At 40.1% G+C, this 26759-nt stretch overlaps 1 protein-coding gene across 2 annotated transcripts in view; it reads right to left on the bottom strand.

Moving 5' to 3' along the window:
• TSPAN9 (tetraspanin 9) overlaps positions 1-26759 on the bottom strand; it is a 153951-nt gene that overhangs the window by 47519 nt on the left and 79673 nt on the right. Inside the window, exon 3 of one of the 2 annotated variants that reach the window (XM_053465674.1) lies at positions 22816-22895. In XM_053465674.1, coding sequence (XP_053321649.1) covers positions 22816-22878 — 63 coding nt within the window. In that variant the 5' untranslated portion in view covers positions 22879-22895. Of the gene's footprint in view, positions 1-22815; positions 23656-26759 lie in introns of those variants that run through there. The other variant, XM_053465673.1, reaches the window with a different exon arrangement.

Genomic DNA, 26759 nt, shown 5'->3' on the forward strand with positions numbered 1-26759 from the left:
ATGATGCGCCCCGCAAGGAATTCAGTACACGCTGTAACTGAACACGGCTTTGGCCTGATGACCACTGTATCTCTCACTATATTTAACCGATAAGTGCTTGGAAGGACCAGCTTGCTTCTAGAAATCTGTCATCTAATGATAGTCTCCATACATGGTTTGGTTGGCTTAGAGGACCTTACAAGTGTCTTTAATCCTTGTTTGTAATTCTCGTCTTCTGGTTTTCAGAAGTAGTTGACTTAGAGACTGTTACAGAAGGTTTACCTATGGCTTTCATGTTTAAGGTGACCTTAAATGAAACAAATGATTAAATATAGTGATATTGGTAATTGTGCTTTGTAAACTTAACGGCTGTGAAGGCTAAACTCTTAATAAGCAAAATGTTTCAGTACATTCTTTTTTATTGGGCTCATACGAAAGGATATCACTAATGGGCAATCACTGGACGTCCATGGATCAACGTGGACTCCTAGCTAATAAATGTGGCCACCTGATTCTTCCAAGCTGTTCTGCCAGTGCGGTTATCATCCACAGGCTATAAAAATAACTTTTGGTAGAAGAACTAAAGCAAAGAGCTCTGAACGGGATAACCTCTACCCAACATTGGTCTACACAATGGAGATGGACCACATAAGACGTGGGTATGGGTATAATGGAGGGACCCAAGACCTTCAACTCATCCAAGCAGAATCACGCCATATCCAGTAAAGCCACCCAATTTTAAAATGTTAGATGTAAATAAATATAAATACCTATTTTTAATTATGTCTCAACACTGCAAAGCTCATATTTGTATAATTACAATAAAGTGCTTCTCCATCGGAAAGAATAGAACAGGTTTCAGGAAAGCTTCCGTCATTCAAGCTAATGGAACTAAAACAGACTTCCACTTGATCCTCTAATGTTAAATATTCAACATTTCTTTCAATAAATAAATAAATATACATTTTTACAGCCCTAATTATAGTTGCGGTTCATTAAACAAGCACAGAAATGCTAATAAGATCTTGCAAAACTGCATTTCCTTGCTTAGATCAATAAATGTTTTTTTTACTAAAGCATGGAAATCTATTAATATAAATAACCAAGTACAAAGGAGGAAGAAGAAAAAATATACTCTCGTCTGATATAAGTACCTGTTAAACTGTCCCCTTTGGCAAAAAGACCTTTAAATCGGAAAAAAGGCACTTTCCCAAATCCCTTATTTTACACCAAATTATTACTTAAAGGGGAGCTGTCACCGTGACAGCTTTTAGGATTAATAAATCTATATATACTATATATTTATAAGTATATATAATATGTATATATATTATTATATTATATTATATTATATATTATTTTATGCCGTTTTATGAAATAAAATTCAAGGGCCACTCCTTGCATGTAATTTCGATGGGCCCACTTTCCTGCCACTGATTGGCTGCTTCAAGCAGCCAATCAGTGAAAAGAGTGGTTGGAGCATGGCGGAGGACAGAAGCAGGTTTCGCAGCTTCTAGCGCATGTAAGTGTTTTGTTAGTTGACTTGTCAGGAATATTCAACGGTCCCTTTAATAATCAAATTACACTATAAGGTTACTTCACCTATTCATTGTGCACCTAATATATCCATGCCCTAATAAAAAGAAACCTACAAGTCTTTTTATGCCGTCTGCATCTGTTTGTACCCACAGTGCTCTCTGGGGTAAAACGTTCCAATACGGGAGAATCTACAAGTATTGGTAATTAATTGTTAATAGACGGTGGCTTGAAAAATGCTGAGTTTGTAGGAATGACTCCCACTCCTTCCTCCCTCGGAGGATTCGGCGTTGAAATGGATAGATAGAAAAATCAATGCCTTCGCTCCATTTGCATTCCTACCCAGAATCATCGGATGTTACGTTTCATCACAAAGATCTCCGATACACACACACATTTTCTCCCATTAGCTCCCGACTTCCAAAACTTTCATTCCGAATTAAATCTCTACGCCGTGACGGTTCGAAAAAAAATAACGAAAAAACGTTCAATACAGGAGAGAAATATGATATTATCATAAATAAAAGCAATGACATATTTAACCCCTTAATGACAAAGCCCCTACATGCTCAAAATGCATTGTTTTCAATGGGTTTAGGGACCGCCCATTGTCCTTAAGGGGTTAATAACTATAGCAATGCAAAAAAAACCCCGACAAAATGGGTATGTAAATCAAACCTGGTTTGCAAAGTGGAACGAGGAATAAATTAAAGCGTCCTGACAGCTGTCATTCCCAGCTCATCATAGGAATGTACGTACGTAAGGATCTTCATGAAACACAGAATTCTCATCTGCAATGTATTCAGATACGAGAATGTATAGTAATGTACATTAAGAGTACTTTAATATTCATCCTTTAAAAGGTTAAACTAAAAGAATAAAAATAATAAGCTTAAGGAGAAGCTGCAGCTCCCAGCCTCGTCCTTGACCATTCTCACCACGGATTGGCTGGTTGAAGCAGAATCCCTCCCCCAGAAATAATATTAACCCCTTAATGACAAAGCCCGTACATGTACGGGCTCATAATGCATTGTTTTCAATGGGTTTAGGGATATCGCCCATTGCCCTTAAGGGGTTAATTCGAATATGCAAGTCACAGTTGTTATAAAGTTGTTATAAAGCCATCTATAATTACAGTAAAAATAATATGTTTTAGCCTGGTGTATTTCCTTTACTGGGAGTTAGCGGGTTCACCGGCTGATTTTATATCTCAATCAGTAATGCAAAATGCAGACGCTTAGCACTGGAACAACAGAAAGTCAATAGTGTAAAAGACAGATTAGGTTCCGTAAGGTGTAAAAAATGCGTTTCTGGTAGTTAGGTTCCACCGGCGAGACATTAGATATGTTTGGTCATCTATTTTCATCAGCCTTTATTTATTGACATCTACCTGTTTTGGAAACTCAATAAATTATCGTGGCCAGCCAATGTTCCGCCTCTGGTTCATTTATCCTGTTGGCCAGAAAACGTTGCCTTTATTTGTTAAGTAGATACAGCATTGTATTGCCAGCCTGCCCAAGCCATACCCTCCCATTAGTCCTGGTACTTGGCCACTGTACGACTCTTTGGGGGCAATGGAGGGCATGGGCCTGTTTCTTGGGTCTGAGGGCATCACAGTGTTCTACAGCCCTTTCATTATACATTAAGTTGTGTAAATAAAATTCTTCTTCTAAATGTTACATATTTAGGTCTTGATAGGTGACCAAAATTTCTGGGTAAAGCCCAGCCCCCAGCCACGCCTCCAACCACACCCCCTAAACCAATAGTAGGCTTGTCTGGACATTTTAAATATTGGGGTGTATGGAGCAAACAGAACGGTAATGATTGTATTCAGACACGACGTACGTGCTATGTTTGCAGAAAGCCAAGCAATTCGTATGCATTTAACCCCTTAAGGGCAATGGGCGGTCCCTAAACCCATTGAAAACAATGCATTTTGAGCCCGTACATGTACGGGCTTTGTCATTAAGGTGTTAAGTTCTACTTGTTTTTTTTCAGTACAAACGGTCGGGTAGATGCAATCCCAGAAGTGTATGTTCAACTGCTGTGAACCGCTTTGCTGCAGATATAACAATCTGTCCAATTTGCCTGGAAATCTTCGCAAACTGTAATTTAAGATTTAATCGCTCAGAGTATTCTTAGCTAAAGCAGATAAGAGGATTTACGATGATCTACTGTCCTCTGTTTATTTGTAAATCGGAAACAACTATCTAGGAAAAACAACACCCGTGATTACCGCGGAACGGAAAATTGTTTCAAAATCCTCTTTGGGCAAAATGGAGCGGTCTTCAAAGTGAAATGAGGAAATACGTGGCATTCTCAGGTGGGCTTCGTTGGTTTATTAGCACTCGGTATACAGAGTACTGTAGCTGTCATGGTCTTCAAACTAAAATCATAAATTAATTTATGAAAACTTTGAGTAGCTTGTTATTTTTGTTTGTCAATCACGGTAATTGTTTTGGAGATGTTATTTATTTTAATGGGAACCGAGACTGGCAGCAGTCAATTTCCTGTCCCCATGTTATCTCCTTTCTCCTGACCCCAGCTTTACAAAGACTGTTTGAACCAATCAACAGTCATCAGGAACATCATTTCCTGCCCCGATGTTACTTCCTTTCTCCTGAACCAATCAACAACCATCAGGAACGTAACAACACAGGAGAGATAACCTAATAGGCAGAAATAATTATGCAGAGCCTTGGAACAGGAAGTTAAGATGGCTGCTCCCATGGAATTCACACTAATGCTTCGTCTGGGTCCACTATGGTCATAAATATGATGGCAATTTAGCGACATGCCCCTGTATATCGAAATGTTTTAAACAATATATTTTCATTTTATTTTCCCTGAAAAGCTTTTTACATCTCATAGTACCCATTATTAAAACAGCATTGCTGTATTATGTCCCTATTTCTATACTAAAAAAAACATATTAAAGTTCACAGAAATAAATTATATTGCTTTGTTTCTACAAAATTCTGGCGTCTAAGTCCTGTTCGATTCCAAGCTCTTTACTCATGTCCTTCATCTCCTCCCCCACCTCCTTTTTACTCCACCACCTGTTCTGGATAAGGTTTTCATCCCTCATTCTTCTAGCTATTCCCTCCCCCAGCTCGGACCAAAAAACCCCATTTCTATGGATGTTCATATTCTTTGATGTCACCTAATCTCGCTATTTTTTGCTCTTTTCCAACTTACATCGTCATTTCATTCTTGTTTATTTTGTTGATTTCTTCTACAGCTGCCTCTTTCTTTTGTAAACTGAAGAAAATGATAATAAGCCAGGTTTCTGAAGCCATGTATCCTCGTTATCTGTGAAGAAAGGACCAGATAGGTCCAGAAGAGAGTGAAGAGGACTTTGAAGTAGACTTGTAGTCAACAAGAATCCTACTTTTTATTTTTTCAGTCTACAATGGTAGTGTTCGCTTCGGTAAAACTCTATGTTCCAAACCACTGGATCCAACTGCATTTTTTATTGTTTATTATCCGTTGGAAGTAAAAATAATTGTCAGGTCCAACTTTTTCACAAGGCAATGTAGGACAATGCCTAGAGGCACTTAGATACCAGACTCTCTTAAGGCCACCAGTGGAATAACCACACTCGTTGTCTGATGGAACGTTCGATGGTAGTAACCGTGTCTGTCAATTATCTTTCTGTTGCCATTCCTTTTTCCCGGGGCAAATCATAAGTAGATAATTAATCTTGATAAGGGAAAGAACGTCACAGGGAGGAATCAACAAGCAGGACGTAAGTGGAATGTAAGCCATTGGTTTAATAAGAAGAAATAAAAGTCCTACTTAGTAAGCAAAGTCAGACGAAGTTCAATGCTTTGGGCTGCAGGCGATTTCAGTATTGCCTACTAAATTAGTCCTGTATACGGCATTATGTTTGTACGGAAACAACGCTTTCAACAAGAGTCATTTGGGTCATTTCTTTTAAAGATGAAACGTTTCACGGAATATTCCTGGTACAGAAAATATTCAGAGCTCTGTAGGATCTGCATGATTGCCAGCAAAACAAACACATTTATATTTATTACAGAAGATACATTAAAAGCAAAAAAAAAGTTGGTATTGTCCTCATAAATCATAAAGAATTCAGATAAAGGCAACATTTCTATTCGAAATGCCAGAAATGACATCCCATTTGTACCGGTCTGATGAGTGCTAAATAATGAATATTTACAGCTGGGATGGCTTCAGTAAATATCTTAGGAATTAAGAGTTGTCTGTCTGTCCGTCGATAGTTACCAAGATGTTTTCCTGGTTTTCGGTAAAATACTTGACCCTTTAAATGTCGGAAAAGTGTTTAAAGGGACAGCAACGCCTTAAAAAGAGCTGTGCCTATGTAAATATCACGAGCCAACTGCAGAACCTTACATTTATCCTTTCATGATAAGCCAGAATATCTTGTCTGTTTCCCAAAACACAACTCCTACCAATATGCATGCACGGTATACTCAGGGCAAGTCAGCACTAGCTTGCATGAGAGTTCCTTGGGGTCTTACAAAGTACTTTGATATGCCATCATTGTTGGTGGGACACTGTCCTGTCCCTTTAAACACAAACATATTATGTTGGTTCTCCAATATAGTTTTATGTAAATCAGCTGGCTGTAATGTAACATCTTTACATTTAACCCCCCCCCCCTTTCCTTCACAATTAGAATCAGGTCATCGCTCAATTGTGCATAATTATGAATGCTAGAATAACCTTTTTTTCCTTACATCTGCCTTGTTTTGTCTATCGCGTTCTCCTTAGTAATTAAAAGTACGCCTTGTCAAAGCACAGCAAAAATTGTTTAAACGTGGATATGACAGAAGTGGCGAGGGGTTACATTGTATAAACTCAAACAACGGCTTTTTTTTGTCTTGGTTAACTTCCAAAGAATAAAATTACCCCAAAAATCATCAAAAGCAGAATATTCTTTCGAGATCGTCATTTCAAGTATAAAATGTCAATACTGAGATCAAGACATAAAATATCTTTCTATCTATCTATAGATGTTGCTGGAGGGATGAGGCTACTTGGCTGGACACGTAATACAGGTCATTTCATGAGTATTTGCTCTTTGAAAGGCCACCATTATAAAACAACCCGAAGTGCAGGCTGTAACCTAGAGGGGGGAAAAATGCAGAGCGCACAATTTCTAAATTATTCACAGGATCGCGCAGCATGCGGCCACGTCCACGTTTTTCTGCTGTGAGGATGGATACGGTGCACATCTGGGACGGCAAGAGAGGCTTCGGTTGTTTTTGGAGAAAAACAGTTTTGAGAACTAGCTCTCAGTCAGCCTAAGGCAACCAACACTCGTAGTGAATAATTGCTTACGCCAGATTAATGCATACTTAATTGATTCTTTCCCCATAGCCATACCTGCTTCCCCGGATTAGCTTCTTCTTAGCATGTGTTTGTATGTATGGCCACGCTCACGCCCCTGCTTATGTTCCTCCTGCTATCCGCCCTCTTTCTCCTGCTCCTTGCCCAGTTTCCTCCCACTAAGGGCTTTTTGGGGCTAGCCCCACCCATGAGTAGTCACAGCCCCTACATGAAGCCACTCCCCCAGAAGAGGGGGACCTCCGGGTAGCATACCCTGGTAAGTTCCCAGGTATGAGCATAGGTGTAGAATTACCTCTGTGTTCTAGTGTGTTCCAGACAGACACCAGCGCTGATCTGCCATTTTTCTTTTCCCTCAAATGGTATAATCATGCAAAAACTCACTAAATTTTAAGATGATTTTTCTGTTCCTATAGCAACAAAATGTTCCCACCTATCAGTACCCTCCTTCTATGTCACATGACCGTACACTACAATTAAATGTCATTATTAAAAAATATAAATAGAGCAAAATATGAGATTATTTCAATAATGCTAGTAATAACATTTCTAGTTCTACATTTTGGGAAAGAAGAATTCCGCATGATGAACAACATTTCTATTTACCTGTAGTTTTTGTGACCGTTATTTGTCTAGGTTATAAACCGTAAAGGTCCTCATTAATTCCTGTCCCCTTCTCTTTAGAGACCTAATCAACTTAATAGTGTGTAATATATACAAGAAGCTCTCAGTTCCTGCCGAGTTCCTACCAAGTTTGGTTGAAAACCTCATGGTCCATAAAATGAAAATGGCGACTTATTTCATCCGACCTTGCGAACGTGGCAACGTTGTACATTTACTTTACAGAAAGTGCTACCCAAGATCAGCCTAATTACAGAGTTTAGCCAAAAAAATGGAGATTTGGAACGTCACATCGTTCTGAAAAAGCCCACATTCAAATCTGTATCCAGAAACATACCATTTTATAAAACCAAAAAAGTCTACATTCTATGCAATGCCTACCGCTATTCTACCAATATTTCTGTAAAAAATAATTAAACAATAATAATAATAATATGAATAACATAAAGCAGAATAGATATTATTACAGATTCTATCATTAAAAAAAAAGAATAAATGATTAGGCGACATTAATGCAGGTTTGATGACCACCTTTGTTCTATGCTTTTGCCTTTCAGAAATTTGGATTCCCCAATTAAAAGTAAAGGGAATGATCCAAAGTCAAATGAAATCTACTGAATGATCCAAATAGAATTTGAAGACCACCACTACACCGCCGTATAGATCATTCCTCGTCTTACATCTCCAACAGGATACCATGCGGTAGGAATACCTGCTGTTCCTTTTACATATGCCTTGAATATATTATTTAAATTTTTCACTGTGACTTTTATATGACTTTATTTCATCTTCAGGACAGGTATTATTTTTTTATTATCTTGCTTTGTACCAGATGACCTAGATTTCATGCGCCGAGGTTCCTCGTGATGGTGAACGGTGCCATTTATCTGACATTCAGGCGCTGCATGCCATCTCTGGGCATGCGGGACGCGTCTTTTAGATATAGCCGCAGAGAATAATCTATCCCTCGGTTGTTGGGCTTGGTTCCAGTGCCCAGGGTTTTCTTGGCTTTCAGCGAAGATTAAAATGGACTGAACGTTGCAGAGAAGACCGAAGTTGCATTATGGTAACCGGAGACGTTACGGAGACATCTGGTCTGCCCAGCAGTTAACTCCTCGGGAGTGTAAATCTGATTCATTTCCTGAGAAAGGGGGGCAGGTGGGCATTATGATTAGCCTGGGAACCGAGACTGGTTGGAATGGTAGTTTGATCGCCCCATCCAACAGTTGTTCCTGAGAAATCCTAGCCTTGTTTTAATTCACTGCCTTCAGGACTTCACAGCAGTTGGGAACCGTGAGCTCTCGTCTAATATATATCCTTCCTAGCGAGTAATATTCCTTAATTCTTAGGATTCTATACTTATTCACAGTTGTCCACAGAAAGGTTCATGAGACCCAGTGCTGGCCTCTATCAAATTAGTACATAGGCTTAGTAAAACAGGATCGATGCTACAATAGTAGCTACATAGTCCTACATCTGATAAGATATACCTTGTTTTAAATAATTATTAAACAATGTGGACATACAAAACGTGGACCTTGTAATGCAGGGTTCTTAAAATAAATAGTTTAGATGAGGAGGTAAGAGTTCCCCTGAATTCTCCTAACCACCGGGACGGGTTTCAACAATGGCAAAGCTTTGATGGAGAATCGGAACTTCACTATGAAGGACCTGCTCCTGGGAGATTGCCCTGCTGCGAGAGCTTGACTGGCCCTATACAGGGCAATTTAACTCATCATGGTACAGAGTTCAGCCCTTCATCCATGCGGAACTTGAAGGCATTGTCCTTCATAATGCCAAATGAAGTCAGTCGGCAGGGGCAAAAAAAGAGGCCTTCTCAACAAGCACCAGGGAGGCGATAAAGCTGCGGAAGTCTGAGCAGCTACTTCTACTTAATGGTCACTCTGGGTGGCGGAGTTGCCGGACACCCCACTGCCTGCTCATCACTATTAAAAATAGCGGGTGTCCCGTGACATCGGCAGGACCGTCCGCAACCTTAATGACAGCACTGGGACTGCCCACCGACATCAGTGGGACCTCCAACTCTCATCTAGAAAGGGGGCTCTGGGTGGCCAAAGCCAAAGAATTCCCAGGTAGGTGCATCAGACACATGATGAAAGACCTCAGCTGTCTCATGGAAGTTCTGCTCCAAAACAAAGCATCTCATAAGACTTCATCTTTGCAAATGAAAGCATTACGACTAAAAACGTACATTATGTATGGAGACATCCAGCCAGAGGCAGGCAGTCAACCGGTGGCTAATCCAATAAATAACGCACAGGAACCAATGACTTTCACAAGCCTTGCCACGGATAAGGTCACGGTCCTCGTGCGGCACTTTGACCACAAAACTATAGAATAAAATTGGCACGTTGGCGTTAAAAATGATTGGCATGCGGTACATTAGAGCTCTGAAGTCCTAAGGATGGCTCGAAACGACCTTGAGGAAATAACTTAGACCTTTCCCCACAAAGTAAGCATTTAAGTTTTGGTCCTAACAGCATATGCAATGCATAAAACAAAAGGGCCATTTGGCGGAGATAATTACAATTAAATATTAAAAAGCAAATACATCTCTAAAGCACGATTTTGCAGTCAGATGGAGATGTTCACCATCTTCTGGTTGACTTGTATAAATTTATGGTCAGCTGTTCAGGAATTATTCTGGGAACATGGTATCGTAAAATGTAATCAATTCTCAATTAGCAGACTCTTAGGTAATTATCCCGCTATATGTTCGAAAGGCTGCGTTCCTTCATCAGCGAGCTCAATGCCACCACATTTCCATAAATCTCAGAAGAAAGGGATAAAAAAAAAAAAAAAAGATTAGAAAACAATACAGAAGAATTGCTATGAAACCTTTGAATTTCAAATGATAATCTTACTGAGTAGTTATCTCTCTGTTAATTTAAGGAACATTGCTCGGAACTCAACAATGTTTTCTGATGAAATGAAAAATTCATGTTCCTTCAGAAGATTATTTACTCAAGAGGAGAAAACGAACTTTAAACAAACTTTCTAAAAATTCTTTAAAAAAAAATAAATAAAAATAAAATAAAATTAAAAAAATAAAAAATCACCCAAAAATAATAAAATTTCAAACATTGTAATTGGCATATTGGAAAGGTGATTTTTTTTTTACAGTTCATATATTTATGTCCATTACTACCAATAGGATATTGGTAAAAAAAAAAAAATAATAATAATCATAAACACGCAATGTGGGTAACCAAGAGGTGAAAGACCTTAAACCTTCATTTAAAAGCAGTTTAAACATTTTTGGCGACTTTTCTTTATTTATTAAATGTTGTAAAAAGATGCCGAAATACATCATTCAATTTTTGCGTTTAATGATGTCATCTCTAAGCAAAGCATGGTAATCAGCTTAGCCCAAAATGTGTGGCAGAGTGACGCGTGGAGATCATCCTAAAAGCCTGGGAATCTCACGTGATCAAGGTCACAAATACGAGACACTTGACTTACATCACATGCTCACTGGCTTATGACCTTTCAAGTAGCTTTGGTGTTTAGTAGATTATATTATATATATACACACACAGACATCCATATACATACACATACACACCCTAACTCTGGGAATAAACAGAAGATTGGGTAGACTTGGTTCTACTAAGTTGTCTCCACTTTCTCATTGTCCCATCCTTACAAAGGCTCTCTGAACCAACCAATATCAGTCAGCACTAGCTGATCGCAAAGTTCACGCCATATAACCATCAACACAATGAGATCGTTGTCACGTTCTCGCCGAGGCTCATAATTTGTAAGGCTGAAACTTTTCAAACTTTCGCTTTGCTATCGGAAATGGATCAGTGATTCCGAATACATTAGAAAGCCCCGTGTTAAAACGCCGAAGAGCAATTTGCATACTAAAAAGAATGATGGCAATGCGTTCTTTTGTAGGAATGGATAATATGAGCATTATAACTGCATTAGCTTTCAAACTACTGTGTTGGATGATCAGCCGGCTTTTTTGATAAATGACAATTTGTGTGATTGGACAAACCGGTCGTTTTAACGAATGATTTGAAACGACAAAAATTGAAAAAAATCTGCAGATTATTCTGATGTCTTGAAAAACTCAACGCGAACTACCAGCGCTGACCATTTCATATATTTCAGGTAGAGCCCCTCAACCCTGTGTTTATTTATTTATATATGGCATACCTGGGAACTCTTTGACCCGGGGTCTCCGGGAAAGCCTTGCTTCCTCGGGTCTTCGGGTAACTTTTCCCAGCTTTCCACGGCCCGATTCCCTTCTTCCGCCACACTTACATAAGACTGAATGGGGCTAACCTCACACACACAAGGCTGACCAGCCAGCCTCACGAAGGACTAGCCCAGTAAGGGGTAGCCTAACCTGGGAAGCTCCGCTGTGGAGCTCATTGCTAGGGACTCTAGCACCCCATTTCGACATCTTAGTCCTAAATGAAGCCGTTGGGGAGAAGTCCCCCACTAGGCAACAAGAAAAATGATGGATATAGGTGAAAAGTATCTAAAAGTATCCCATAACACACGTGCCCCATGTGACACTTATTATTACATCACAGGACTTGTGTCATAGCACAATAAATTAGCTCCACATACCCTTAACCCCTTAATGACAAATGCATTGTTTTCAATGGGTTTCGGGACCGCCCATTGTCCTTAAGGGGTTAAGAGCATCTCCACCAACATTTGTACCTAAATGTGCTATAACAAAACATTATTACTGCCGAAATCTCAAACCCTTCCCAGGAATAATTCTTGAATCACGTATACATTTTTTTTTGCAAGGAACACTTAATTGTCATGTGACACAAAGGTGGGCACTGATAGGTTATTGCCATAGAAAAGGGTCTCAAAACGCTCTGTGGTTTTTTTTTTTGTTTTAATGTAAACCTTCAGGGGAATAAAAATAAGGACAGATCAGGAAAATACAATTTGTGCCAGAACCTTTAAGGAGGCAAATGTTTTAATAGAAATATGAAAACAATTAAGGCATTTATGAAAATATTCAATTATCGGTGGTTTTTTTTGTTTGTTTTTTTTTGTGTATCGGTCGTTCACACAAATGGATTTTGTTCGCTTGCTAAATCCTGTGTTTATTGTTCACACTCCGGCCTAAAGTATGGGAGCGTTGGCGCTGTGAATCAATCAGACAGCAGATAGCTATTCTCCAGAGTCTGCATTAATCAGCCCGACAAGCTGTCACTAAAGATCGGGTCAGCCACATAATGCAATATACCAATAAAAGAAGAAAAAAAATCCGTAGGACTGCTGAAGCAGGAACTGTTCACCCATTTTAACTTGTCCCCAGAGGCCTGTGTCAACCATTTACTGCTCACGTAGCTAAATCTTCTGGATGACAAACATGCGCTGCCGGGAATTAGGGCATCCACGAAAATCTACTAGTTTCATGTAGGAACGTTAGAAAAAAAATTAATGTCTGACCAAAATCACTGTAGGAGAACCGATGTTTTTGTGTAGAGTAGACTGCCTGCTTTAGCGGTATATATATATATATAAAAATAACATATTTTCGGGAGGCGTCGTTACGAATAGCCTGGGGCGCTTCTCGAATAACAAACCCAGAATCCATTACTTTTGGGGCTGTTGTTTTTTTCTTGGGTTCGTTAAAATGAAATGGAGACGGTGCATGCTGGCAAAGGGGAGAACGTGCATGGCGTCACACCACTGTCCACGTACTGAGACCAGACCACTGTCCACGTACTGAGATCACACCACTGTCCACGTACTGAGATCACACCACTGTCCATGTACTGAGATCACACCACTGTCCACGTACCGAGACCAGATCACTGTCCACGTACCGAGACCAGATCACTGTCCACGTACCGAGACCAGATCACTGTCCACGTACTGAGACCAGACCACTGCCCATGTACTGAGACCAGACCACTGTCCAGGTACTGAGACCAGACCACTGTCCAGGTACTGAGACCAGACCACTGTCCAGGTACTGAGACCAGACCACTGTCCATGTAATGAGACCAGACCACTGTCCATGTACTGAGACCAGACCACTGTCCATGTACTGAGATCACACCACTGCCCATGTACTGAGATCACACCACTGCCCATGTACTGAGACCAGACCACTGTCCATGTACTGAGACCAGACCACTGCCCATGTACTGAGACCAGACCACTGTCCATGTACTGAGACCAGACCACTGTCCATGTACTGAGACCAGACCACTGTCCATGTACTGAGACCAGACCACTGTCCATGTAATGAGACCAGACCACTGCCCATGTACTGAGACCAGACCACTGTCCATGTACTGAGACCAGACCACTGTCCATGTACTGAGATCACACCACTGTCGATGTATTGAGACCAGACCACTGTCCATGTACTGAGATGTGCATTTTGATTAAGGTCTGAGTCTTTACATCAGGAAAAAATGTGCAGACTAGATGGACTTTATGGATCTTATCTGCCGTCAAGTTTGATGTTACTATGCATGATGTCATATGGGTACAGGTATCCCAGCATGAGACAATAGAATGTTGTAAGTATGGATTAAGTTACTTTTATTAATTGCGCACAAATGTCCCCGAATTTTGTTTAAAGTAATAAGGTTCGTTTGAGATGATACGATTCAGGATTACTTTGGGCAAAGCATTTCATCTTCCTAAATGGGGACTGTCACTTTTTAAAATATGTCTCTTTTCCCATCAACCCTCTTCTTATAGCTGGCTTATTTTTGGTGATAACGACGTTATGTTAGACATTTAGCCAAGTACCGTGGATTTGTGATTGCCATCGGTTGTTACATTAAAGGTGATGTAGCTCTATAGAGTTAGAGTGTATCGTGGAACAAATATGTTATAATCCTGAAAACACGTAGAGAACAAGTGTACAAAATAGTAAAGAAAAATAAAAAAAATGGTGATTGTTATAAAAATATATTATGATTTATGTGCATTGAATCAGGATACAAGGCTTGTGACTTATCCAAGCCTTTAATATCAGTAAACTGGGATTACATAAAGTTGTTAACAAATCGTTAACAAAAAAAAGCATTTTTATTCTACCTCTAATGAGAGTATAATATGACAGAAGGACGTAGGAATGTTATGATATTCAGTAATTTCTAGCTTTTAGGGAAAAAAGCTCCTAATTTAAGCAGCTATTGTTGAATCAGTAATTCTAGGGATGAACTACAAAGTACTTTCAAGAAGATGTGTTGAGAATACAGTTATAGGGCATCATATGCACCGGTGTAATGCTGTTTAATGTATGTTATTATCCCGACGCACTGTTATTTTCAGCTTTTAGATGAATATAACCCCTTAGGTGTCGGGGGGGGGGCGGTTGCAGAGGACTCTTATCTGACTTAAGATCTAATACATCAAAATACTTCAGTAAGTAGACATCTACATGGTTTATTCCATGTTCAGATGTGGGTTTATGCTAAATATTCCATTTCATTGTCTCTATTTCTTATTACGCCGATCTTACAAGGATGGCCAACTGGGCCATTACAAATATGGCGCCGTGATGAAAGACCTCTCTACAACCAATAGTGGCCTTTATTATGGTTCTCGTCGATTTTTCTGTGACATCAAAGTTTTTTTGTCTATAGTCCTAATGAAAAGCACGTAATTTGTAGGTTGGACGAAGGGTTCGACACACGAAGAATGCTCCATTACATTGGCTCGCTCAACGTTGACCACTTAAGAAGGTCTTCGATAGATAAAGAGCAAAGAAAGGATCCAGAGCTGGCAATCCCTTCTGTAAGGAACAACAAGGGATAACAACCATTCTCCTAACTTCAGCAGCCTTTGCCCAAAGTCGAAAGTCTGACAAAATCGAAATTTATGAATTAGCCGGGCTACACGACGGGAAATATTTACTGGTGTGTTAGATCACGACGAAGAGACGAACTTGAAAACACACGTTTGCATTTTAAGAGCGTGTTCTCAACATCAGCAACATGGCTTCACCTGAATGAAGACATAATTTGCTGGAAATCGTCCAAGGCTGCTGTCAGCAGGAAGAGTTTCTGCAACGATGCCAAAAACCTGAACCTTGACTTATCAGCACTGCAGCACTATTTAAGGAGTATTTACAATTTTGCAAAAAGGAACCCAAAACCCGGCCGACAAAAGATTCCCTACACTGGACATAAGCCTTCGCAAGGCCGTAGCTAATATATAATATATATATTAATGTATATATATTTTTAACCCTTTCTGCGAGAACCAAGAAGAAAGAAGTCATGGAGACATATCCGCATACCTGGAAACTAGCAGAGTCTCACGGTTTTTCTACTCCAATCTCATCCCCTATGAACATTAGCCACCTACCTTTTGAAGCTCCAGGCTACCACCCCATTAATGGTCCAGCTTTAAAGCCAAACGCATCTCCTACTAGCCATGGAAGCTGGGGGAAGAGTAAAGATGAAAATGCATAGTCTCTCTCATAACTAAAATCCAGGAGATACAGATCAATTAAGAAGTCAAATTGACTTTTTGGAGAAGAAACACCTATATAAATGTGTGAAAGACTTGGGTTCAGATGGAAAAACTCTTAAAGTTATAGGTACCTGGATAACACCACCTGATCCTTGCACATTAGTCCCTTTCACATTAAATAAGCCTTTTGAATTATATTTACACCCTTTTTGCATGAATTGCATTTTCCCTAAGGGGAAAAAAAGTCTATTTTAGTCTAAATATTCCCAGAACAATTAAACTGAGAAAAGTAGAAGCTATGGATACTTTCATTACATTGATTTAGTTGTGCCAAAAAGCTGTGATGGTGGCCGTTCCCCTTTAATTTCTACGGGCAGACGGGACAATTATTGCCATTCTGGTAATCTATTTAGTAAGCACAGGTGGAATTAAAACCGAGATGGGTTCAAACAGATACGGCAAATGGATTTAGAGGTTAGGAGCGTTTGAAGATGAATTACACTCCGTAAATAACAAGGACTCAAGAACGTGATGCGAAAGGAAAGGATCGTAGGACTGGGGGGGGGGTTTAAAGGCAACAGAAGATTCTAATTATAAGAAGTGGTTTTTAAAGCGCGGGGATTTCTTCTTTAAACATTTCCTAGACGGATCCGAGGAAGCCATACTTGTCATATAAAATAATCCCCTTCCCATAAATATACGAGATTAATGAATGGCATCGTCTCTATGCACTGAATACGATACACGAAGCTGCCGATGCTATAAGTCAACTTCAACACACAACAGAAAATGCAATAACTCACCTGAAGGTGTATTTATTAACGAAACGGAGGAGAAGGACTCTTATCTGCCACCAATGGTATTTGGCTTTGATAAATGTTCCTTGGCTTATCCCAAACACACATCAGTGCAATGAAAGTTGTGTTAGGGAAGTACACACAAATGTATGGATCAAGTGATAAAGAGGTTTTAAAGATGTTGGCAAAAATAGCCCATTTTACAGGGAATATTATGGTTTCTACTCACTCACTTTACTACTCATTATGAAGGACCAAGAGTGATAAGGTTTCTCCAGCTAGAAGGGTGAGCTGGCCCTGTATGATGTGTAAACTAATTGGTGAGGGGCCAAGGTCCCTTCCGCAACTTATAAAGACTTATTGGGGATGGACCTTTACAATGTACAGTGAAGTTAATACATTGAAACCTTAACTGTCATCCAAACTCTCCCACCGACACTCTTTTTAGTGGATAAACCCCAAAGGGTGTTCATCCCACTTTAGGAGGGCCAGTTCCCTCTTTGCTCCCCAAAACCCCCGGCCCCTTTCCAGATGCCCCCTCTTTTCTAGGAGCTCAGAACGTCTGATGATAACGAGGATTGTTCTATATGCGTTAACATTTTAACCCACCATATGGCGGACTGTAATAGAGGATTCCTCTACCATTGTCTTTTACAGTAACTGCTCTTTTAAAGATGCCTTAAAACCCAAGTGCGTCGTTCAATAAGCGAGTAAATAAGCAATAAGCATACCATCAAATTATACACCTTATATACTGTATAATACTCCAAAGAAAAAGAAGAACCCAAAAAAGTAATTCCATAAGATGAGGTATCTCCTGCCAGAATTCCTCGGAGAATCAATGTAAGAAATCACCAGGCTTCCAAAGAATTTACAGCAACTGATGGTCACATCGTCACAAGAGAGGACAAAGAACTCGCCGCCATCTGCGTCTACTCCAAAACAAATCAGCAACTGACGTGAAAGACAAGGAGAGTGTTAGTGGGTAAAGGGGAGGTAAAAGTATATGGTGGGAATAAAAGTAGCCTGATTAATGGCCAAATCCACTCTTCTCTCTACACGAGCAGCTGTCCAATATGTACTTGTTAGGATGAGTGCCAACTGTCACGGGGCATGAGACTGAGATTTTTTAGTTGTCCAAGAAAAAAAAAAAAAAAACACAGAGAACAGCTCGAAACCATGTGTCGATATCCTGTAGAACCGAGGCGTATGTTAAATTCCAAGCCCTAGAGTGGAAGTCTATGGGAAACTGATGAGTATTTTTTTTTAAGTCATTTCACGTGGTTTTCGTAAGCAGAGGGCAAATCTACAAACTTTATGGTTCTTTTTTAAACCTGATGGGTGTCAGAGTTTAAGCAATCAAGAGCAGCGATGTATAGTATGGCAATTAGTGCTCCCTCTAAGGCGAGTAGACCGCCATGAAGAGAGAGAGAGAGAACTCCTCGCGGGAACAAAATGATACGCAGGAATCTTCTGATATTTTATGTTGTGGTTTTTATGAGGATCCCATTTACATTGCTACAAGATTTTAGTGTTGGGCTGGATTTTGTGGGTAAGCAAGCTGTGGAGAGGATTAAGAATATTATATATTAAATTACTATATGGTTAAACTCCAGGCCTTGAAGGCCAAATCCAGGCTAGATTTTATGGATATACCATCTTGAGAAATGGCAGCTCCATCAAAGTGGTTTTGAACTTCTTAAATCACTTGTGCTTAAACCCAGGGTTTACCTAAACCCTGGTCCCGTTATGGCCCTCAAGGCATGGAGACACCTCTCTCCTGAATTGACTAATTATTTAATTATCTCACAGATTCATAATATAGCATTTATCATCAGTGACCGAGGTAAAAGTTGATTTAGATGTTTATAGCCCAACTAAGGGCAGTCCCCTCTGCAGTCGGCATCCTGAATGCTTTAAAAGGTTCTACGAAGTATGACATCATCATCACCTCATAACCGACACATTCTGCAGCAGGACACTGGGGCGATCAGCCCCCCGATTTTGTAATCGGTGGACAGGCCTAGGCCGACTTAGTTACTGAACCCATTAAATAGGTTCCTTGCTTGATTTACTTCTAGGTAATGGAGTGTTATAAGCCTACACGGTATATTAAACCTAGACAAGGACATTGTACATGTCGTCTCCATGCCAATAACAGCCTGTCTTTCCATCAATCCTCTGACACATACATTTTAGCAATCTTTTATAAGCCGCTGCACAACTTAACAAGGGAAAGTGTACTTTGCGTGCACCTGGAATTTACATTCGAAACGTATCATAAAAGTGGATAAGTGTCAAAGAGTAATCGGGAAAAGCAAATTAATGGCTTGGTATCTTTAGTGTATCTCTAGTGTTAGTGTAACAAGGCAACGTGATTTTCGTTACATTATTCCAATATGCATTTCACGGCAATCTTGGCACCCTGACGGCTGTGAATGATGGTACTTAAAATATCATGTTTAGAGTTGGAATTTTGCAACCTATCATCATGGGTTTAACTGGAATTTTGAGATAGAAGGCTGTATCTGGTAATCACACCACTGGTTGCTCGCACCACTCTTGCGTCATGGCTCATGAAAAAAAAGGGATTCTGGGAAATATTCACTGGACCAATCAATTATCCATGCTAGGAGTGAGATGTTTTTTGGAACAGAAAATAAAAGTTTTATAATCTTGAGTATTCACTAAAGAATAATTTGCAGAATTTAGACGGATTCCCCAATGAGGACCTCATTAAAGGATTAAAGAATGGCGGAAAGACACCTAAGCATATAAGCGTTCAACGTGTGTTCTCATGCCTTTGTCAACACTTGACAATGAGGTTTTGGCGGAAGGTTAACTACTCAACTCAACTACCAATCTTCACCAATACCAACCAGCAGTTATTTCCAACAACAAAATTCAAGCCAAGTTGGCCAACATTGCGTTGACTCCATTTCCCACTTTCTGTGTGGGATCACTGATGGTGAGGCTTGGAGCTTCTAGAAAAACCTTTTATTCCTAAAATCTCACCTTTTGAGGTCATCAACCTGGCTTGACTCTTCTGATAATCACCAGTTACCAAATTTCTAACTCAAAATGTTCTCCCAATTATACGGGTCTCTTCTTTTCCAACTCCATTCTAGAATGTCCTCTCGCAGGCCAGGGGCCCTAAAGGGCACTGGATTGTCTCTTTCTGTCTCTTAAGTCCTGTACTATTTTTACTATAACTAGAGTCAGCTTTGTTAGCGTGTTTTAAATGCTAATAATAAACAGGGGAGGTGGATGCAGCTTCATTTAGCTGTGGAACATGACTTATTACGAGCTATGGATCGAGTGTATTCCAAGGAATGTTCTTGCCCCGAATTAAATGATAGGTTGGAAAAATGCAATCAAGGAATTATGATTTATGCCCTTTCCTAAGAGTATCAGTAATGAAGAAGCAATAGTTAATTAAAGCAAGAGAAATGGTAAGATGCCAGCGATAAATCACATGCCGGGTTAACCTACGGCAGAAGATCCTGCTAGGGCAAGAAAGAACCTCGGGAAAGTCGCAAATATTCCTAATGAATGAACAGCGCGTGAATTAACGATTTGCAGCAGGAGGGAGTTCGAAGTTCTCAACTCATATTTTTAAATTACATTAACTTGCGCTCATCAAATTTTTATGTTGTACGCGGTTCAGTTCATTCACAGCGACTCTCCAGAGTCTTGCTCTTGCTCCACAGTCATGAATAACAAGGGGGGGGGGGTTGTTCATGGTATTGAATGCTATAATGTCATTGATGTGCATGAGCAGGAATACCTGGAGGATGAAAGGTCTGGAGTCCTCAAATGGGGATGGGATTCACTTAGTTGGGCTTCATTTAGGTGAGCAGGAAGGACTAGAACTATTACATCACCAAAAAAAGTGGAAGGAGTAATACCTACTATAGAGGCATTAGAGTTTAGGCACCAACGTGTAAACCTGACTTAATAACAAGTTTGGGTAGATTAGATTTTATATAAAATGTATAGCTATACTAGGCTGTACCTAATATTAACCCCTTAATGACAAAGCCCGTCTCAAAATGCATTGTTTTCAATGGGTTCAGGGACCGCCCATTGTCCTTAAGGGGTTAAATAAAAAAAAACAATTATGTATTATTAAAAAGGATGGAATCGATATGTTATAGAGAGCATGGGGGGGAACGAGAATTCTGCTCGGTACAGATCAAAATCTCAGCATAATTAAATATCACAAGCACGTTGATTCAGGGATCAGACATTTGTAATCTCTGCAAGAAGCCAGACCAGATGGTTCATCACAAACACATACAAGCAACCAATACAACCTATATCTGGGAGGGGGGGAAAAACTGGATGCAAAAAAGTATTAACTGTTTGTTGGACGGAATGCTGAGCTTTGTTCTAGAACGCAAAGCAATTCTTGTTCAACACTTACTGTAAAGTAATGCTGCAGGTGGTAATACCAACACGTGTATGTATATATATATATATATATTATAAAGATTTAAAAATGAAAATGAGATGTTGAACTGCCACAGAATAAGATGACACTGGGTACAATAGTCTGCAAATGAATGAAACAAGCTAGGATAAGTCCCATGGGTCTATCGCAAGACCTAACGACCCCTTCTTGTCCTGTTCGTGTCTTTAAGAATCAGCTCAATAGCAAATAATATTTTAAATTAAAAAAAAACCCAAATACTTCAATAGCTTGTTTTAGCGCAATCAGAATTTTGGACTCCAGGACAATGCGAGTCGATTCTATAAACTCGCCTTCCGAGTCTTTTCTCCTCTTTCAGAAATATTATTGAGCTGTGATTAGAGAATATATTACATCGCGCGCAGAGGATGCGCCGCAGAAAGCCTGGCGCTTAATCAATGATATAAAGTGCCACACAGGGGCTTTTTCGCGAACTAATAATGCGGCATAAGCGCATTCATCTTCTTCTGATTAGGGCGAGCTGTGTGCAGGCTAAGCCTTTCCGGGCTGCAAGGGTTTAATGGTAAGAGGGCCGTGCCATCTTGGCACTGGGGATTAACCCTTTCAGCGCCGGGGAGCTGGAAACCGATGCTCCCCATGGACAGAGTGGAAACTCTCAATGCCGATGACAGGTGCTAACCTCTCGAAAGCCAGGAGGGCCGCCAGGACACACTGCTGGTCGAGTACTACCTCCGAGTACTCAAGGGGTTAAAAAAAACAAAACAGTCCGTTTTCATGTGTCTCAGAGTAAAAAAAATGAACCGTAAGCAGTCGTCTTAATGTTCTAAACTAGAAATGCATTTTTTTTTATGACATTCCCCCCAAAAAATGGAAAAGGGATTTTCAGTCCCTTGCTAAATATTAAGCGGCCGAAGAGATGATGATGGAGTTAGGATTGCAGCTGCTGTCTGCAGTGATTTTGGAAACAGTTGTATCTCTCGTTTAAGTTATTTCAATAATGCCTACAAGTAAATCAAGGAAAGGGGCTGGCAAGACAATTAAAGCGCTACCCCTGCTGGGTGGGTTCTGTAATTACTTAAAAATAAAGGAATTCATTATCATCTGTGCAGTGATTACAATCCTGTATCCCAAAATGACCGCAAATACGAAGCAGGCGATGCTTCATCAGCCCCTGACGGCGTTACCGCGATCGTCAAAAAGGTGGCAATGCCACAATGCATGAAGTCTACTTATACACATAAAATCCATCCATGAATGAGAAAAGAGGATAATTGCATTTATTTGTAACAAAATGCTTTGCTATTCTCCCCAGTTTATCAAAGTTTGTAACTATAGGATGATACCCATTTGGTTTAAGTACAAATTTAAGACAGATCGTCCACCCAAAGGTGTCTTTAAGGATCAAATAAAAGAAACATTAATATAAATATACTTCTTAGAATTTATTGTGCTTTGACTTTGTTACGCTATACAATGTTCATTTGTAGCTAAGAAATCCTTATGATTATTTTACATATATTTCAGTTAACCTATTGGCTTTCAGAGTGGCCACAAAAATGTCACGCTCCCACTATGGGAGTGAAGAGGTTAAATGATATCATCGATCAGCACAGAAAGGAACATGGAGCAGAACAGTGCATTAAAGAAGAAAATGAGAATGGTACTCACCCAAAATATTAAGTTAAACAGGAACATCATGTATTTCAAACAACAGAGACAGCCTCTTGCCATGTTGCACTTCTTAAATTCTAGAAGGAAAACAAATGATAGATCCAGATAAAAGACCACGTATTTTCCCCCCTTGGTTGTAGAACACTTGTCCGTTTTCACACCGGAATTGGTCTGGCCGCGAGATCCAGAAGTACCAAAAAAAGCTCCAGCAGTGAATCCTCTACCAAACTCCCTGCCTGAGGTAGATGGTTTAGCTGAGTCTCTACTGTCCACAGATGGACTCCGGTGGATTGAGGAATCCTCACTACTTGACTTTTCCATGGTCTTTCTTCTTACAATTCCCAGAGCTATTGTTTCGCATGTCTCAGCATAAAATCCAGCACCGGTTACAATCTACAATCCAGTTACACTGTCCTTATCTTCTACAAGCAAAGAGGTCCACGCTGGGACACTACGCGCTTGGACTTTCTCGGTCAAGAACTTGATGCACCTTCTAGATGTCAAGACTATTTAATGTTTCTGGCCAGCTAGACATTTTTTCATACATCGTTTCTTTCTAAAAGAGCCGTCTCTATCCGTAAATATGTCTAAAATCTTCTTTATCATGGTAATTATATTCCCTTAAAGCCTTTTTTCTCATCACCTAGGAGACTTCCCCAAGCCGAGAACCCAACCGTTCTCTCTCGGTAAGCCTGCGACTGCCTGCCTTGCAGTATCTGTTTCTGTAATCTGCTGTTGGATCCGTGTTAGGCTGCTGGTGCAGTTATGTGTAAGCAGAGGCAGCTGCGAGTACACGGGCAATCCCACCGAAATCCCTAAGCAAGCTTCTCAATATTACAGCTTAGTCTCCCAAGCCCTCCCCTCAAACCTCCCAATTAGCCAATGGTGACCAGAATATCTTCCAGGCACACCTACATGACATAATATCTTTAAAAGGCTTATACACTTACTAGAACGGTGCGAGAGCCCAAAAAGCAACATCTCTTAAATGTTAGGAACGTCTTAACAAAAAACAAAACAAAAAAACAAAACAAGAACATAAATGAAGTCTGTCCGATATAAAAAGAACGCAGATAAAACATCGGCTGCATGAATATTTAACGTAAGGTTTTACAAATCCATTTGAACCTTGCTTATGCTTTTTACACACCGATCTGATATTCGCTTTTGCTGAGTGAGTGGATGTGGAAACCCATTTTTTTAACCCATTATTATTTTTTTTTCTCGATCTTAAAAATACAGTAAATCCTAATAATTTCAAAGGGAATCAAGGATTATTTTGATTTTATTTCTAAGGATACTGCAAGTTGTTTTTTTTTAATCTTGTGTTCATATTGTATTACATCACCTTTTTTAATCAATTTTCCTTTTTTTTAGGAAAAATAAGGCAGATCCCCGGCTGATGATGAACTACAACTCCCATCTTCCCTAGTCAGCCAACTATCATAGGAGTTATAGTCACACACCAGCCGAGAGATTCCTGCTGCCTAGATGTGGGTTAGGGTAGATGCCTTTAAATTTAAAGGCACAGAGCCTCTTTTAATGGATTAACCCTTCGCTATATAAATAAAATAATAATAATAATAATGGCAAATACAGATATAAAGGTTGCGAGGGGGCTGCGTTCCTTCTCATTTAAGCAAGAAAGCACTGGAATTAGAAGAACAATAGGTTTTCAGAGCGACCCAGCAGAAGTCCCCCCCCTTTTTAACTGTTTCCATTCTGGACTGCTCATCTCAGTGGGAACAGTAACTTGTGTACTGAAATCTCCCTCTAGGGCAGCGTTTGTTCATCAATTAGCAAAATAACTCCGTCATTATAAAACTTCACCCTCTCCACTCTTCATGCAAATCATCATTATCAGAATATGTCTGTGATGTCTGATATGGCTCATCGGACGCAGCCCACTTGATGTGGTAGAAAATAAAATCATCGGGACATGGTGGGTGGTGTTTTTCGGATCGGTTCATAGAGTCGCAGTGGGCCGATGCCTACAGACACAACAATAATAGGCTGGAATTTTTGGGGGACTTTAATGTTTTTATCTTCACACATGTGCTTTGAACAAGTTTAATGTGGAACGAAAGGGCTTCCCGATGTCGGATGGAGGTGAGAGGTCCCTGACAAGTTCTGCTAGATTTTTTGACACATGTCCCCAGAGGTTATTCCAAGTAACAGATGTTGACTGTATTTTCCCCAGTACTGGATTCTTTAAGTGTTCGTGTTCTTTGTTTTCCTGGATTTCTCATAATTCCCAAGGGGGGGGGTAATTTAATTTTAGGAGGTGTTACAGAGATAACTAGAGGTGTACGGTTTACTAAGACTTTTTATATTTCCTGTTGTTTCCATACACAATTGTCACTTTTTAGAGGGAAACAGCGTCCCCCACGGAAGTCTGCGAGCAGCAGCAGCAGATCGACAGTTCAGGTAAGGGTGGGGGAGTACATGAATTAATATATGTGTGTGTGATAGCATGGATCCGTGTGTAGGGGGCACAGGGAAGCTGAAAGTGTACTGGCTGCCTGAGCATAATAGGAGTGCGATTCTGGAATCCTAACAACTGCTAGCAGCTAACATCAATCACACTCCTATCATGCCCAGGCAGCCAGTAGAATAACTTTATGTAATATATATTTTTATTAATTTCAGGCCCCAAAATTAAGGTGCGTATATTACATGGGAGCGTCTTATACTTGGGGAAATATGGTATGCATTCTATGCAGTTTTATGCAGTGCATGCCATACCTGTCCAAGACACACACAGTCCAGACGCTTGTAAATAAGCTCCAAAATACCCAGTCTCTGTACAGGGTAGAGCTTAATGCTGCAGGGTCACGCAGAGTGTGTGGCCCTGCCCCCTTGAGGCCACACCCCCTTTTGACCCAGGATCGAGGAAGTAAACGTTGGTGAGTATGGCATGCTAGTGTGTGTGTCCAGCATAAATGGGCAGAGGGTATTGTAAGCCCAGTACGTGAAAAGAGTGACTTCTTCCTTTACACTATTTTTTTCCTATCACATAAATATGTAGTAAGATCTTTGATTAATGCAATATCTCGATCACAATGCACATTATTCATATAATATTCAATGAAAAAAGATGTTTAATAGTCCCATCACATTTTTACGTTCAATTTTGGCATCTTAAGTGATAGCAAATGTATGAAAAAGCCAGACTGTGGCAGCTAGAAGCTGTTGGGTTCGGCACGGAGAAAGGGGAACCTTCAGTGATTCAATTTTTTTCTCCCGACGCATAATGATAATTACACTGGTTTTTTCCCCTAATATAAATCTCTAACAAAAGAGCTATAATCCCGGTCAGAGTGTTCTGCAACAGCTGGTCAACCAGTCAGCCCATAACAATGTAATTAATAATGCCCTCCGCGGAAATCTAATCCTTAACAGGAAAAAAGCCACGATTTTCAACCCAGAAGACTTATTCCAAAGCCTATTACCCCAATCAGGCCACAAAGAAAGCCTAACTCGCTAGGACATATTCAAGGAGAGCTTTTGGTTCTGTGAAGACATGGTGGCCCATGGACCAAGAAAGCATTCATGGGACAATACATTCATCATATACACTTTAGTTCATGTGATAGCCCAGGGGTCTCTGTATTTTTGTGTGGTGCCCCTTGCAAATGCATTGACAAATTCTCCAAATAAGACCCCCTATGGACCTGTTTCTTTCACGCTCCTCAGCTACTTGACTTGCACGGGATGTGTTGGCCGAACACTGTCCTGCTTCATGCATAGGCCCCAATCCCCGCCCATTTCCCCTTTAAATAGGGGGACGTCATTGGGTAGTCCTGGCCGCGTCCCACAAGGGTAGGCTCCGGGGAGCTGGAGCCCAGAAGTTCCCAGGGACGCATAGCAGAAGAACATCTGTATAGTAAGATGTACAAGAATAGTTTGCATACAATTAAAGTATGATTCCACATCCAGAC

Source organism: Spea bombifrons, chromosome 4 (genome assembly GCF_027358695.1).
Source record: "Spea bombifrons isolate aSpeBom1 chromosome 4, aSpeBom1.2.pri, whole genome shotgun sequence".
Taxonomy (NCBI): domain Eukaryota; kingdom Metazoa; phylum Chordata; class Amphibia; order Anura; family Pelobatidae; genus Spea; species Spea bombifrons.